This window comes from Erythrolamprus reginae, chromosome Z (genome assembly GCF_031021105.1).
Source record: "Erythrolamprus reginae isolate rEryReg1 chromosome Z, rEryReg1.hap1, whole genome shotgun sequence".
Taxonomy (NCBI): domain Eukaryota; kingdom Metazoa; phylum Chordata; class Lepidosauria; order Squamata; family Dipsadidae; genus Erythrolamprus; species Erythrolamprus reginae.
This window is the reverse complement of record NC_091963.1, coordinates 134,053,866-134,067,108: the sequence shown is the minus strand read 5'-3', so window position 1 is coordinate 134,067,108 and position 13,243 is coordinate 134,053,866. Positions and strand designations below refer to the sequence as shown.

General features: G+C 43.9%; 1 protein-coding gene and 1 non-coding gene across 2 annotated transcripts in view; both read left to right on the top strand.

The window, feature by feature from the left end:
• The window catches only part of DBP (D-box binding PAR bZIP transcription factor), a 35,791-nt gene extending 22,912 nt beyond the window's left edge, over window positions 1-12,879 (top strand). Inside the window, exons 5-6 of the mRNA XM_070726568.1 lie at window positions 1,905-2,125; window positions 11,179-12,879. Coding sequence (XP_070582669.1) covers window positions 1,905-2,125; window positions 11,179-11,394 — 437 coding nt within the window. The 3' untranslated portion in view covers window positions 11,395-12,879. The remainder of the gene's footprint in view (window positions 1-1,904; window positions 2,126-11,178) is intronic.
• Window positions 888-1,026, top strand: LOC139155040 (U4 spliceosomal RNA). The gene has a single exon (XR_011557025.1). It is a non-coding gene; the product is annotated as a U4 spliceosomal RNA (small nuclear RNA).
• Window positions 12,880-13,243: the final 364 nt, after the last annotated feature.

Sequence of the window (13,243 nt, the reverse complement as noted above, 5' to 3'; positions counted from 1 at the left end):
GCAGGCAGGCAGGGCCTCTCCAGGGGTGCTTGTGTGGCTCTCCCGGCGGGAAGGTTCCCAGGAGGGGCCGGCAGCAGGGGTTTGCAAAGGGGGGGGGCGGAATAGCCAGTGGGGCTCTAAAGGGAGGTGGGAGGTGCACTCCTGCAGGGCAGCCATTTGGGGGTCTCCTACAGGGAGGAGATTAGAAGGGATGACTGACAGATGTCGGGGAGGGAGAAGGGGGGGGGGAAACCAGGGTACCTGGTTTCTCCAGCAAGCAGGAGCACCTGAGCTCCTCTTGTCTCTATTACTACAGTAGCAGGGAAAAAGGCAGCATTGGTTTGTTTACAGAGGAAGAGGAGGAGGTGGAGGTTTGCTAGCAGGAAAAGGCTTGAATGCTGATAGGGAAAATGTTGGCTGGAAGAGGAAATGGAGGTGAAGTACAAAAGGGACTTTTGGATCCAGCATAGGTCTTACAGCAGCCGACTGAGTTGTTGTAGGTTGTTGTTGGTGAGCATTTAAAACTGTACTGTTATAATTTAATGAAGGTTATATAGCTGCATTTTGGGCTCTGTTTCTAGGTCTTAAATCTTGAGGGAGGAAATTTGGAGTTAGGAAATTGTGTGTGTTTGTTTGTTTGTGTGTGTGTGTGTGTGTGTGTGTGCATGTTCCAGGTTGGGACTTGGGGGAGAATTAAAGGTTGATAAGATATATGGAATCCCTGTTTTCTGGCAAGGGATCAACCATTGCACAGGGGCAGTTTCAACATTGCACAACTCCAAGCTATCTCTGGTTCTGCTAGCCACAACATGACCTACTCCTACCCTGCCACATTCCCTCAGGCAGAGTAACTTCATATTTATTTATTATTATTTATTAAATTGATTTCTACGCCGCCCTTCTCCTAAGACTTTGCGAAGTGGCAGCATCAGAGACAATGAGGTTTATCCGAGGTGCGATTATTGCTAATTAAAAAATTTTTGCCCCACTGCCACAAATTATGCAGTCGAATTTCCATGATGCAGTCGTGTTTCTCTATCTCAATAGCTTTTAAGAGGTGTAGACTTCAACTCCCAGAATGCCCCAGCCAGCCATGGGATTCTGGGAGTTGCAGTCCACGTCTCTTAAAATTATTGAATTGGAAAACCACTCTTTTAAATCAACCATCCCACAATTTGGGGTTGCCAGAACAGGTTTATCCCTGTTTTTTAGACCCAGTCAGACATGGAGTGCTCCAGATAATCCACCTCTCCTTAAATGGGGATGCTGAGGTGTTATTTAACCTGCATCAATACTCCAGCCCCTCAGCATCCCTTTAATCTTTGTAGTCTGTGCAGTTGGCTCAGGAGCTCTTAAATGTATTGGGTTGCTCTCCACAATATAGAATAGAATAGAATAGAATAGAATTCTTTATTGGCCAAGTGTGTGATTGGACACACAAGGAATTTGTCTTGGTGCCTATGCTCTCAGTGTACATAAAAGAAAAGATACATTTGTCAAGAATCATGAGGTACAGCACTTAATGATCATCATAGGGGTCAAATAAGCAATCAGGAAACAATATTAATAAAAAATTATTAAGGATACAAGGAACAAGTTACAGTCACACAGTCGTAAGTGGGAGGAGTTGGGTGATACAAATGATGAGAAAAAACTAGTAGTAATAGTTGTGCGGACTTAGTAAATAGTTTGACAGAGCTGAGGGAATTATTTGTTTAGCAGAGTGATGGCTAAACTATCGCTCTGCTAAATTATTTGTTTAGCAGAGTGATGGTTTGGGATACCCATTAATCCTTTCTTGAAGAGTTGAAGCAAAAGGGGTGGTTGGATATATGTTCATCAGGAAGGATGATAGCAGGATCAGCAGGTAACTTGTGTTGGTGCTTTGTGCAAAATTCACCCGCCTTCTTCCTTACCTGCCTCAGGTCCTATCACACCAGTATCCCGAAGCACACCCAGTCCGGTAGACCCTGAGGCGGTGGAGGTCCTCATGAACTTTAACCCTGACCCTGCTGATTTGGCATTGTCCAGCATTCCTGGCCATGAGACCTTTGACCCTCGCAAGCATCGGTTCTCAGAAGAGGAACTTAAGCCCCAGCCGATCATGAAAAAAGCTCGGAAAATACAGGTTCCCGACGATCAGAAGGTGAGCTGGGACCAAGGATAGGCCGCTGCTTTGGGGGTCACGGGCCTTTTGCTTTCATTTTCCCACCCTCCTTCACGTGGTTGAGAGAGTGGATGTTTCTTTAAGGAAGGGAGTATGGTATTCAGATAAAGGAAGAACAAAGTTACTCACAAACTAGTACAAAGTTACTCACAAACCAAGCGATAAAAACAAGACCATAAACAGTTTTATGTGTTCATTGCACGCATAATAAACTCTTGGGCTGTGTAGTTGGTTGAAAATGATTTAGGAGGAGGAGTTTAGATCTAGTGCAAGCCCAACACTTTGTAGTCCTCTTATGACAGCTTCATTTGAAGTTATGATGGCCTTAGGAACAAAATGACGTATGACTGGTCCTTGAACGTATGACTGATCTTCTCGGACAGGATCCGCTACCATCTGCTAGCGGGCCACAACAGTTGTGACCGTCACAGCACTTTTCTGGTCACATGATCACAATTTGGTTCTCGGCAATCCGCTTGCATTTATGACTGCGCCAGGGTCTTGCAGTCACATGATCACGATTTGCAATTTTCCGACAAGGAAATTCAGTTTGGGAAGCTGGACTTGCTTTACAAACTATGTGATTAATTCAGTGACCATGTGATTCACTTTAGAAAATCACTTTAGAAAATTTAGAAAATAGAATAAGAAATAAGCTAGGCTGGGCTGGGCTGGGCTGAGCTGGGCTGGGCCGGGCCTGAACAGAACAGAACAGAACAGAACAACAGAGTTGGAAGGCAGCTTGGAGGTTTTCTAGGCCAATCCCCTGCTCAGGCAGGAAACCCTGTCCCAATGATGGCAAATCTATGGGACGCAAAGCCATATTTGAGCGCACGTGAGGCATTCAATCCAATTCAATTCAATTTATTAGATTTGTATGCCACCCTTCTCCGTAGACTCGGGGCGGCTCACAACAATAATAACACAAAATAAAACAAATCTAATAATTAAAAGTCATTTAAAAAAACCCTTATTAAAAAGAAAACATACACACAAGCATACCATGCATTAACTGTATAGGCCCGGGGGAGATGTCTCATTTCCCCCATGCCTGGCAGCAGAGGTGGGTTTTAAAAAGTTTACGAAAGACAAGGAGGGTGGGGGCAATTCTAATATCCGGGGGGAGCTGGTTCCAAAGGGTTGGGGCTGCCACAGAGAAGGCTCTTCCCCTGGGTCCCGCCAGACGACATTGTTTAGTTGACGGGAGCCGGAGAAGGCCAATTCTGTGGGACCTAACCGGTCACTGGGATTTGTGCGGCAGAAGGTGGTCTCGGAGATATTCTGGCCCAATGCCATGAAGGGCTTTATAGGTCATGACTAACACTTTGAATTGTGACCGGAAACTGATCGGCAACCAATGCAGACTGCGGAGTGTTGGTGTAACATGGGCATGCTTAGGGAAGCCCATGATTGCTCTCGCAGCTGCATTCTGCACGATCTGAAGTTTCCGAACACTCTTCAAAGGTAGCCCCATGTAGAGAGCGTTACAGTAATCGAACCTCGAGATGATGAGGGCATGAGTGACTGTGAGCAGTGCCTCCCGGTCCAAACAGGGCCGCAACTGGTGCACCAGGCGAACCTGGGCAAACTCCCCCCTCGCCACAGCCGAAATATGGTTCTCTAATGTGAGCTGTGGATCAAGGAGGACGCCCAAGTTGCGGACCCTCTCTGAGGGGGTCAATATTTCTCCTCCCCCCCCCCCAGAGTGATGGACGGACAGATGGAATTGTCCCTGGGAGGCAAAACCCACAGCCACTCCGTCTTATCAGGGTTGAGTTTGAGTCTGTTGACACCCATCCAGACCCCAACAGCTTCCAGGCACAGGCACATCACTTTCACTGCTTCGTTGACTGGACATGGGGTGGAGATGTACAGCTGGGTATCAGCGTACTGATGATACCTCACCCCATGCCCTTGTTAGGCATTGCCCTATGTCAGCTCCAGCATGCAGGTGTGTGCTGGCCAGCTGATTTTCAGCCTTTCAGAGGGCAGAGCGGGAGGCTGATTTTGCCCTCCCCAGGCTTCAGGAAAGCCTCCGGGGCCTGTGGATGGCCAAAAACAGACCCAACGGGCCTACCGGAAGTTCGGAAACAAACTTCCTATAGCCTGGGTAGGGCAAAAAACAGCCCAACGGACCTATTGGAGGGAAAGCTTCCAGAACCCATGGATGATTAAAATCCAGAGGCTTTAGTGAGGCCTGTGCACATGTGTGGGGATGATGCAGCATGGAGGGGGGTGTTATTTGCGCATGCGCAGAAGTGGGCAGGCATTGTATTATGATTGTGGTCATGTGCCCTTTTGGCACCCAAGGAAAAAAATGTTTGCCATCATTGGCTTTTGCCATTTCAGACAAATGTTGTCCAATCTAGAGATTTGAAGGAAAGAAGCATTCTGTCAGGCTTCCAAGTGATGAAACCCATTCAAAAAAGAAATAGGCAAAGTCCATCTTCCCAAACAAATTTATTTTATTTAGGTAGGCATCAAATTGGCAAAGTGCGGTGTAATTCTGGTTTGTGTCAGGTAATATTGTATATCCATCCCTCAAAACAGCCCTCAGAAGTCACATTCTTCAATAAACAATCCACATTTTGCTGGTGTTTTCAAACTCGGGCTTCCGTTCTCACCAGGAGCAGTCTCTGTTCCCATGGGAGAGAAGACTCTCTAGCCAAAACAACCCTCTATCTATTCACTCCTTTCTCCAATCTTAAGAATGTGGCGAGGTCGAAAAACCCCTTACAGAGTAAAGAGAAAACAAAGGAATAAATATTAAGAGAGCTAAATAAAATGCGTACAGAGATCGGACTCAATACTTCCTGCCCAGACTTGTGTAATATTTGTTTACAGAGTAGGAAAAGTGCTATTGGATCCAATACAAGTGTATTCAGATCTTTTCCAGGGCTGGAAGATAGGTTTGGGTTAGGAAGATAGTGACAAGGAGTCCAGATAAAAGAAGCAAGGGCCTGCCCACAGTTAGAGCAGGTCTGAAACACGTGTTCTGCTTTGGAGCCAAATACTGCAGGCTACAGGTAGTCCTCAACTTATGACCGATGGCTTGGTTATTCTTCAAAGTCACAATGGACCCTTCAAAACATGCTTAGAATCCAGTTTCAAAATTCCAGCAGCCACCCCCAAAAATCACACATCACACTTGAAGGCTGACCACAATTTATTGTTTTTGCCAGCAAACACAACTTATTGGAAACAATGAGTTCACTTAACGACTGCAGCATTCACTTAGTGACTGGCATTTGCTTAATGACTTACAATGGTAGCTCTGGGCTCAATTATAGTTGTAGGTTGAGGAGTATCTGTAATTCCTCGCTTTATCTCAGTCCTGTTCCTTCATTTCAGCTTTTCAAATAAGAGAAGATAGAGTCAAAATAGCTGAGTAGGTCTGGGTTTTTAAAAATTTTTTTACCTGTTATCATTTTACCGTTTTTGCTCAGCTGTTTAATTTCCTATACAGGTAGTCCTCAACTTACAGCAGTTCACTTACTGACCATTCAACTTTACAGCAGTGCTGGAAAAAGTGACTTATGACCATTTTTGACATATATGACCATGCACCATTTCCACGGCCACGCGATTCATATTCGGATGCTTGATTCATTTTTATGACTGTTGCAGTGTCCCAGGATCATTTCATCTCCTTTTGCGACCTTCTGACAAGCAAAGTCAACCAGGAAACCAGATTCACTTAACAACTGCGTTATTAATTTAACGACTGCAGTGATTCACTTAATGAATGTGGCAAGAAAAGTCGTAAAATGGGGCAAAACTCACATAACAAATTTCTCACTTAATGACGTAAATTTTAGGCTCAATTATGATTGTAAGTTGAGGACTACCTGTGTTTTCTTTTTTTTTTATTCTGTATTTATCTGAAAAGATTCTTATTTATTTTTATTTATTATTTCTACCATTCTTCATCTACTCAGCTCCTTCTTTTGGTTCTATTTCCTAGCATTTTCCCCCTAGTATTCTGGGCTACCTGCCTATAATGTTTCCTTTTTGCTTTTCAAATGGTGGCCAAACTTTTCTTCTGCTCTTTGAAAGAGAAGGTTGCCAGGAGGATAAAGTAGGAAGCTTTTCAGAGTTTCCAGCAGATCTTGGAGTAACTAAACTCCCCATCGGTGCCACTTCACACTTCTTGGCAAAATCTGCCACTCATTTGCATGGATGGATGACTTTTTTTGTCTGGCACCACTGAAAAGTCATTGAATGGAGATTCTTCCTCAGCTGAAACCCTCCTGTCTGTCTGTCTCTGTTTTCTTTTTCAAAAGTTTTTATTTTATTTTTGTCCACCTTCACAAATACAGATTCAACATATATATATATACCTTCTGTTCTGTCTGGGTTCCCCCAGACCTCAACACCAACTGGAAAAAACAGCCAGACACTCTGGTAAAAGCCAAAAGTATTTTATAACTGGAAAAAATAAGCACAGAGGAAAACCTGTTCTTCCCAACAGACAGGATATAATACGGTACAGCAGGGTCCTGATGTCCAGTCAATACAGCAAGCTTCTTGCTGGCACACACCCCCAAGGTTTCAATAGTCAAAGGCACAAACCAGGATTCCAAGACGCCAAAGTTCACAGTCAGGTCCCACGACTCTCAAAGATAAAACTCCACAAGCCAGGAAGGGTGGGTCTGCCTTTTAGCCTTTCCCAAGAGCACCACACCCAAACCCAGCTGTTGCCACTTTAATGCTGAAAGTATTTAGCCAATTGATTCCGTCTCTGATTAGCTCTTCGTTGTCGCAGATCAATTATGGCTTGTGCACTTTCCTCTAAGGAATCCAGACTGCTTGCTGGGGAGAGCTCCCCCTGGTGGGACTCTGGCTGTCCTCCCTCTTCTCCAGCCTGGGATTCCTCCTCCTCGTCTGTCTGCACCTCCTGTTCCTCAGCCTCTCCCTCTGAGCTGGAAACCGACAGAAGGTCAGCCGTTCCCGGAGGGGCCTCAGACGGAACCACAACACCTTCCAGTATTACATACATCATACAAAGTTCATAATTGTACATTTTTGTCCTTTATTCATACACCCCTATTTAATTTTTTTTAAAAAATTGTTAAACAGCAGATGCCCCTTTAATTACCCTTTCTTGCATCCCCCTTCCTCCTTCCTTCTTTCCTCCTTCTACCTCATTTTCATTCACTCCTCCTAAACCTCTCTCCTCTTTCTTCTTTGTCTCTCTCTCTCCACCTCTCACTCCTTCTTTCCTTTCCTTTCTACTTCCTCTTCACCCCACTAGTTCCTTTCCTAGGTGTCCCAACCTGTTACTTTTATTAGCAGACTATTTCTGTAAAATCCACTTTAAAAACAGTACCAATCACTAAAATTTGTTGCTTATAACTCCAAATAAAGCTTTTTGTTTTAGGAATACAATAAAACACCAAATTCCTCTTCGTCCCCTAAAAAAAACCCTAATTTTGTCATCCAGATTTTCTATCTAATTAACCTCCACTTTTAGCTCCCACTTTAATATTTGTAATATTTGTTTACTTTCCCATAACTTTTGGTAGCTGAAACCCTCCTGATATCTTGGACTCTAGCTCTCTATTTTTTTAGCCAGGGTAGTCAAATACATTGCATTCTGTCAGGTTAGAAAGTCATGATGCATGAACTAAAGCAGCCTTTTTCAAACTTGGAAGCCTTTTCAAACTTGAAAGCTTTTTCAAACTTGGAACTTTCCCAGAATTCCTCAGCCAGTTTCAAAAACACTAGTCTAAACCCAGAGCTCCCTTTCTTTTGTCAAAATAGGGATCATCTTTAGGTGGTCAGATTAAAGGTATATTTTAAATAGTGTTTTAATTATTTTCAGTTAATACTGTAATTCTTTTGTATTTAACAATGTTCTTATCATAAATACTCTGCAATACTTTGACTTGGATATTAGAGGTTTTGCTTATGCAAATTGGTTGTGCTAGTTCAGTGGTTCTCAACCTGGGGGCCGGGACCCCTTTGGTGGGGGTGGTCAAACGACTGTTTCATAGGGGACGGCCAAAGACCATGGGAAAAGACAGAGTTCCCATGGTGTTAGGAACTAAAGCTTCTATTTTGATCCTTGGAATATGTTTTTACAATCTGACCAATCATGCGTTTACACTGGGGTTCCCTCTGACCTTCCTGCCAATCAGCTTAAAGCTCTGTTAGGAGAATTGGCGCTAGACTTATGGTTGGGGATCACCACAATGTGAGGAACTGTATTAAGGGGTCGTGGCATTAGAAACGTTGGGAACCACTGTGTAGTTGTATTGTACTTGATTAAAATGACATCAATCCTATGTTCCTGTAAGATATTACATCCAAATAACTAAAACCCCACATGATGGCTGTATAAACACAATTTGACAAGGTTGTAGCTAGTGCCCACAATACACTGACTCACAAAGACACACACTAGCAAAAGCAGAAAGCCAAATAGCTTCCCACAAGGATTTGTTCAGTAACTGGCATCATACAGCACACTAAAACTAAATTGTATTTTATTTTTCTACTGAAATTTGGGTTATGTATGCAAATTTGATCCTGAAGCTGATGGCCATATTCAGATTTTTCTCTCAATTCATTTATTTATATCCCATCTTTATTATTTTTATAAATAACTCAAGCGACAAACATAATATTCCTCCCTCATCCTATTTACCTTACAATAATAACCCTGCGAGGTGGGCTGGGCATTCAGAGACAGAGGGAGGGAGAGAAAGAGAGAGAGAATGAGCAAGAGTCCTAAATCTAGCTTTCATGCCTAACACAGGATTAGAACTCGTAGCCTCCTGTTGATAGGCCAAAAGTCACCCAGCCAGCTTTCATAGCTAACGCGCGACTAGAACTCATAGTCACTTGGTCACCAGGCCAAACTAACTATCTTTTATTCAAAAGGAGTGAATATTTGTATAAAAAGTGGGAGGGAGCAGTGCGGTGTCCTACAGGTAGAACTCTTGCCTCACAATCAGGAGTTCGATCCTAGGTGGAGGCAGATATTTCTTTCTCTGGGCACAATGAGAACATACATCCGCTGAACAAAAAAACTCCGCATTGGCGACAGGAAGGGCATCCGGCCATTAAACACTGTTCTGGCTCCATTCAATGGCCCAGACTCCACAACACAAGGGATTATGGAGTTGTTTAAGACAGTGTTTCCCAACCTTGGCAACTTGAAGATATCTGGACTTCAACTCCCAGAATTCCCCAGCCAGCATTTGCTGGCTGGGGAATTCTGGGAGTTGAAGTCCAAATATCTTCAAGTTGCCAAGGTTGGGAAACACTGGTTTAAGAGATTATGATGATTTGTATCAAAAATGGGAAGTCCAGAGTGGGGGTGCTCACTATAGCTATCAGTCTCTTTTTTTTAAGGTGCCAGCCATCAACAAGGTCAGCAAGAGAGCCTGTCTCAGATAATCCAAACACGGCACATCTTTATTTGAAAAGATCATTTAAAAATCCATTTGAAATCTTTTGCCAACTGCCAACCCCTAGGCCAGTCATGGCCTTTTTTTGGTTCGCATGCCAAATGTGTGTATGTGTGTGTGCGCGCGTACGTATCCACACATATTTCCTCCCCCCATGCGTGTGCACCCTCCCTGCGCTGCTCCATGCGCAGGCGCTCAATTCCCCCGTCCCCGCACAAGTGCACAGGCCTCACTGAAGCCTGATACGGTTAAAAAACCGGGCAAACCGGAAGTTTGGAAAAACGGACTTCCAGTTTGCTCGTTGTACTGTTTATCGCACTCCAGAGCCTTCAATGAAGCTTCCTGAAGCCCCGGAGTGCGAAAAACAGCACAATGGGTAAACCAGAAGTCCATTTTTCTGAACTTCCGGTTTGCCTGTTAGGCAGTTTTTTACACACTGGGGCTTTAGGGAAGCTTCCCTGAGGCCTCTGGAGGGAGAAATGGCCCTTCCCAAGGCTGAAAATCAGCTGGGTAGCACCCATGTGCATGCTGGAGCGGACATAGGAAAATGCCTTGCGTACCCTCCGATATGGCTCTATGTGCCACTTGTGGCATGGGTGCTATAGATTCCCCATCACAGCCCTAGGCCCATGTATCTGGCAAAAGGGTTTGGCACCCCGGGTTGCTTTTCCTAGTGTTGTTTGGCTCATAAAAGTAAAACAAGTCCATTTGCATCCTGTGCATGAGCCATTTAAGTGATGCAGATCCTTGTGGGAAGCTGTTTCCAAATGTAAAATAATGCACTTGGGGAAAAGGAATCCTCAATCTGAGTATTGTATTGGCAGTTCTGTGTTAGCAAAAACCTCAGAAGAGAAGGATTTAGGGGTAGTGATTTCTGACAGTCTCAAAATGGGTGAGCAGTGTGGTCGGGTGGTAGGAAAAGCAAGTAGGATGCTTGTCTGCATAGCTAGAGGTATAACAAGCAGGAAGAGGGAGATTGTGATCCCCTTAAATAGAGTGCAGGTGAGACCACATTTGGAATGCCGTCATCAGTTCTGGAGACCTCACCTACAAAAAGATATTGACAAAATTGAACAGGTCCACAAGAATGGTGGACGGTCTTAAGCATAAAACGTATCAGGAAAGACTTAATGAACTCAATCTGTATAGTCTGTAGGACAAAAGGAAAAGGGGGAAACATGATCGAAACATTTAAATATGTCAAAGGGTTAAATAAGGTTCAGGAGGGAAGTGTTTTTAATAGGAAAGTGAACGCAAGAACAAGGGGACACAATCTGAAGTTAGTTGGGGGAAAGATCAGAAGCAACATGAGAAAATATTATTTTACTGAAAGAGTAGTAGATCCTTGGAACAAACTTCCAGCAGACGTGGTTGGTAAATCCACAGTAACTGAATTTAAACATGCCTGGGATAAACGTATATCCATCCTAAGATAAAAATACAGGAAATAGTATAAGGGCAGACTAGATGGACCATGAGGTCTTTTTCTGCCGTCAGTCTTCTATGTTTCTAAGCTGTCAAAATTACCTAGTATGCAAAACTGTGTAATACTTATGATTTGCCACTTTTTTTCCTACTTTCTCCCTGCCCCCCCTCCCCTTTTTCATGTTGCTGCAGGATGAAAAATATTGGAACAGGCGGTACAAGAACAATGAGGCAGCGAAACGCTCCAGAGATGCCCGCCGCCTGAAAGAGAACCAAATCACCGTCCGGGCAGCGTTTTTGGAGAAGGAGAACGCGGTCCTTCGGCAAGAGGTGGCCAATATCCGCCAGGAACTAACCCGCTACCGCAGCATCCTCTCTAAATATGAATCTCAGCACGGCACCTTGTAAAAACCGACAGCCGGGCGCTGTGCTCTTCTCCAAGATCCCGCCACCGAGGTGGTAGGGCCACCCTGGTTTTTCAACCCAGACCCCCTGTCTTCCCGAACCGGGCAAACAAATAATCCAACGACAGATGTTTGGAACGAGGGAAAGGTCTGCGGTGAGCACTTCTTTCCACCTGCAGGAACTAACCATGGTTCTGGGTACACAAAGGAGAATTCCTGGGTAGGCATGGCACGCCCCTCGCCCAGAACAGGACAGCAGCCAAGATGTTGAACTGGGCATCGCAGATACCTGGGAGACACACGGGCTCTGCAGCACGTTGGAAGATGTATTGCACACACTAACACATACATGTGCACGCACGTCCTCTCTACACCTGTATCTTTAGGGTTTGGCTTGTAGGGGAACTCTCGATCCAAAGGGCAAATTCAACCAGGGACCGTAACGTCTGCAAACCACTGTTCTGTGTGGCATTTGGACGAGACTTGGATATGGATGGCCCAGGACTTCTGTAGGCAGATCTCGGTGCCTAGGCTTGGCCACACAAATAGGTTTTGTTTCAAGCAGATGATTGCACACGAGTTTTAACCTTTTCTCATTTCATCCATCGACTGTGGGGTTATGATTAAGGGACCGGCAAGCCATCCGCAAAAGTGGATGTGATATCCAGGTTTTCTGGGCTCATCCCTACCACTATGACTTTACATGCCCCTCTCTAGGAAGCCTCGAAGTCTCGGACACCCTGAATGGAAAATCCTTCTGTTTGAGATCAAGACTCTTCATGTTTATAGAATGCCAAATTAAATCAAACGGGTTGCTCACTCATTTTATTTCCACTCTTGGCCGAAGGGGACTTTACACCTGATGGCAAAGCTAGGAGTCCTTAGTTTAATTGTTACAGTTATATTATTCTCTCTGTTTTTAGTTTTTAAAAGGCAAGTGACTGCATCTGTTTCCTCTTAGCACTGCCCAGAGTAGTGTCACGTGTACAGAAATGATAAAACTCGAGACCTCATTTGTGTCCCTTCTAAATATGAAGTCTATATAAACACACACACAATATATATATATATATACTAATATATATATATTGGTATATACCAATATATATATAAATATAAAGTTTCATTTCATCTCTTCTTTTGTAAAACAGACAAAACGTGTGGTTGCTACCTGTGTGTACATATAGATCTGTGTATATGTATATACATGCAGCCACATGCACTCCAGGCAAGACTTATGAGATTAAACTATGTTCTTCTATTAAGGGAAGAATGGTTCTTTCGTACAGAAAGGGACTGCTGGACAAACATGTTTAAAATCTCCTTTGGAGAGATTCCTAATCTTTTTAATTTTCCATGTAACAGTGTTGTTGAGAACTTTCGGAGAGGGCTCGATGGCAGTTCCCTCCCCCCACAACCCTCCCAAAATATGTTTACAATTATATGCTACAATCAATGAGGAATAAAGGAAGATGGGATTTTTACAAAATTCAATCACTAAATAAATTTTCTGTCTCTGTTCACATGCCTGTCTGTAGATGTAACGCAGACATACACAAGACAATTCCTCTGTGCTGTATCAGCTGCTATTTTTTGCAGGCTGGGCTATTTTTGGCTTTGGATCAAACAACCACTTTCATTTTTGTTTTTTTAATTTTACAATTCCCTTTCCATAAAGGTTGGGGGAGACTGTTTATATGCATGGGAGAGAATGTGAACAAGGAAAGCAACATTTCTGTAATAAGAGCATCTTGTGACACCCGAAAGACTTAACATATAATGTTGCCACGTAGCGACACTCCTTGACCTGACCACAATTGAACCCAAGGTTTCCGTTCCTAAGCAAGACTGTT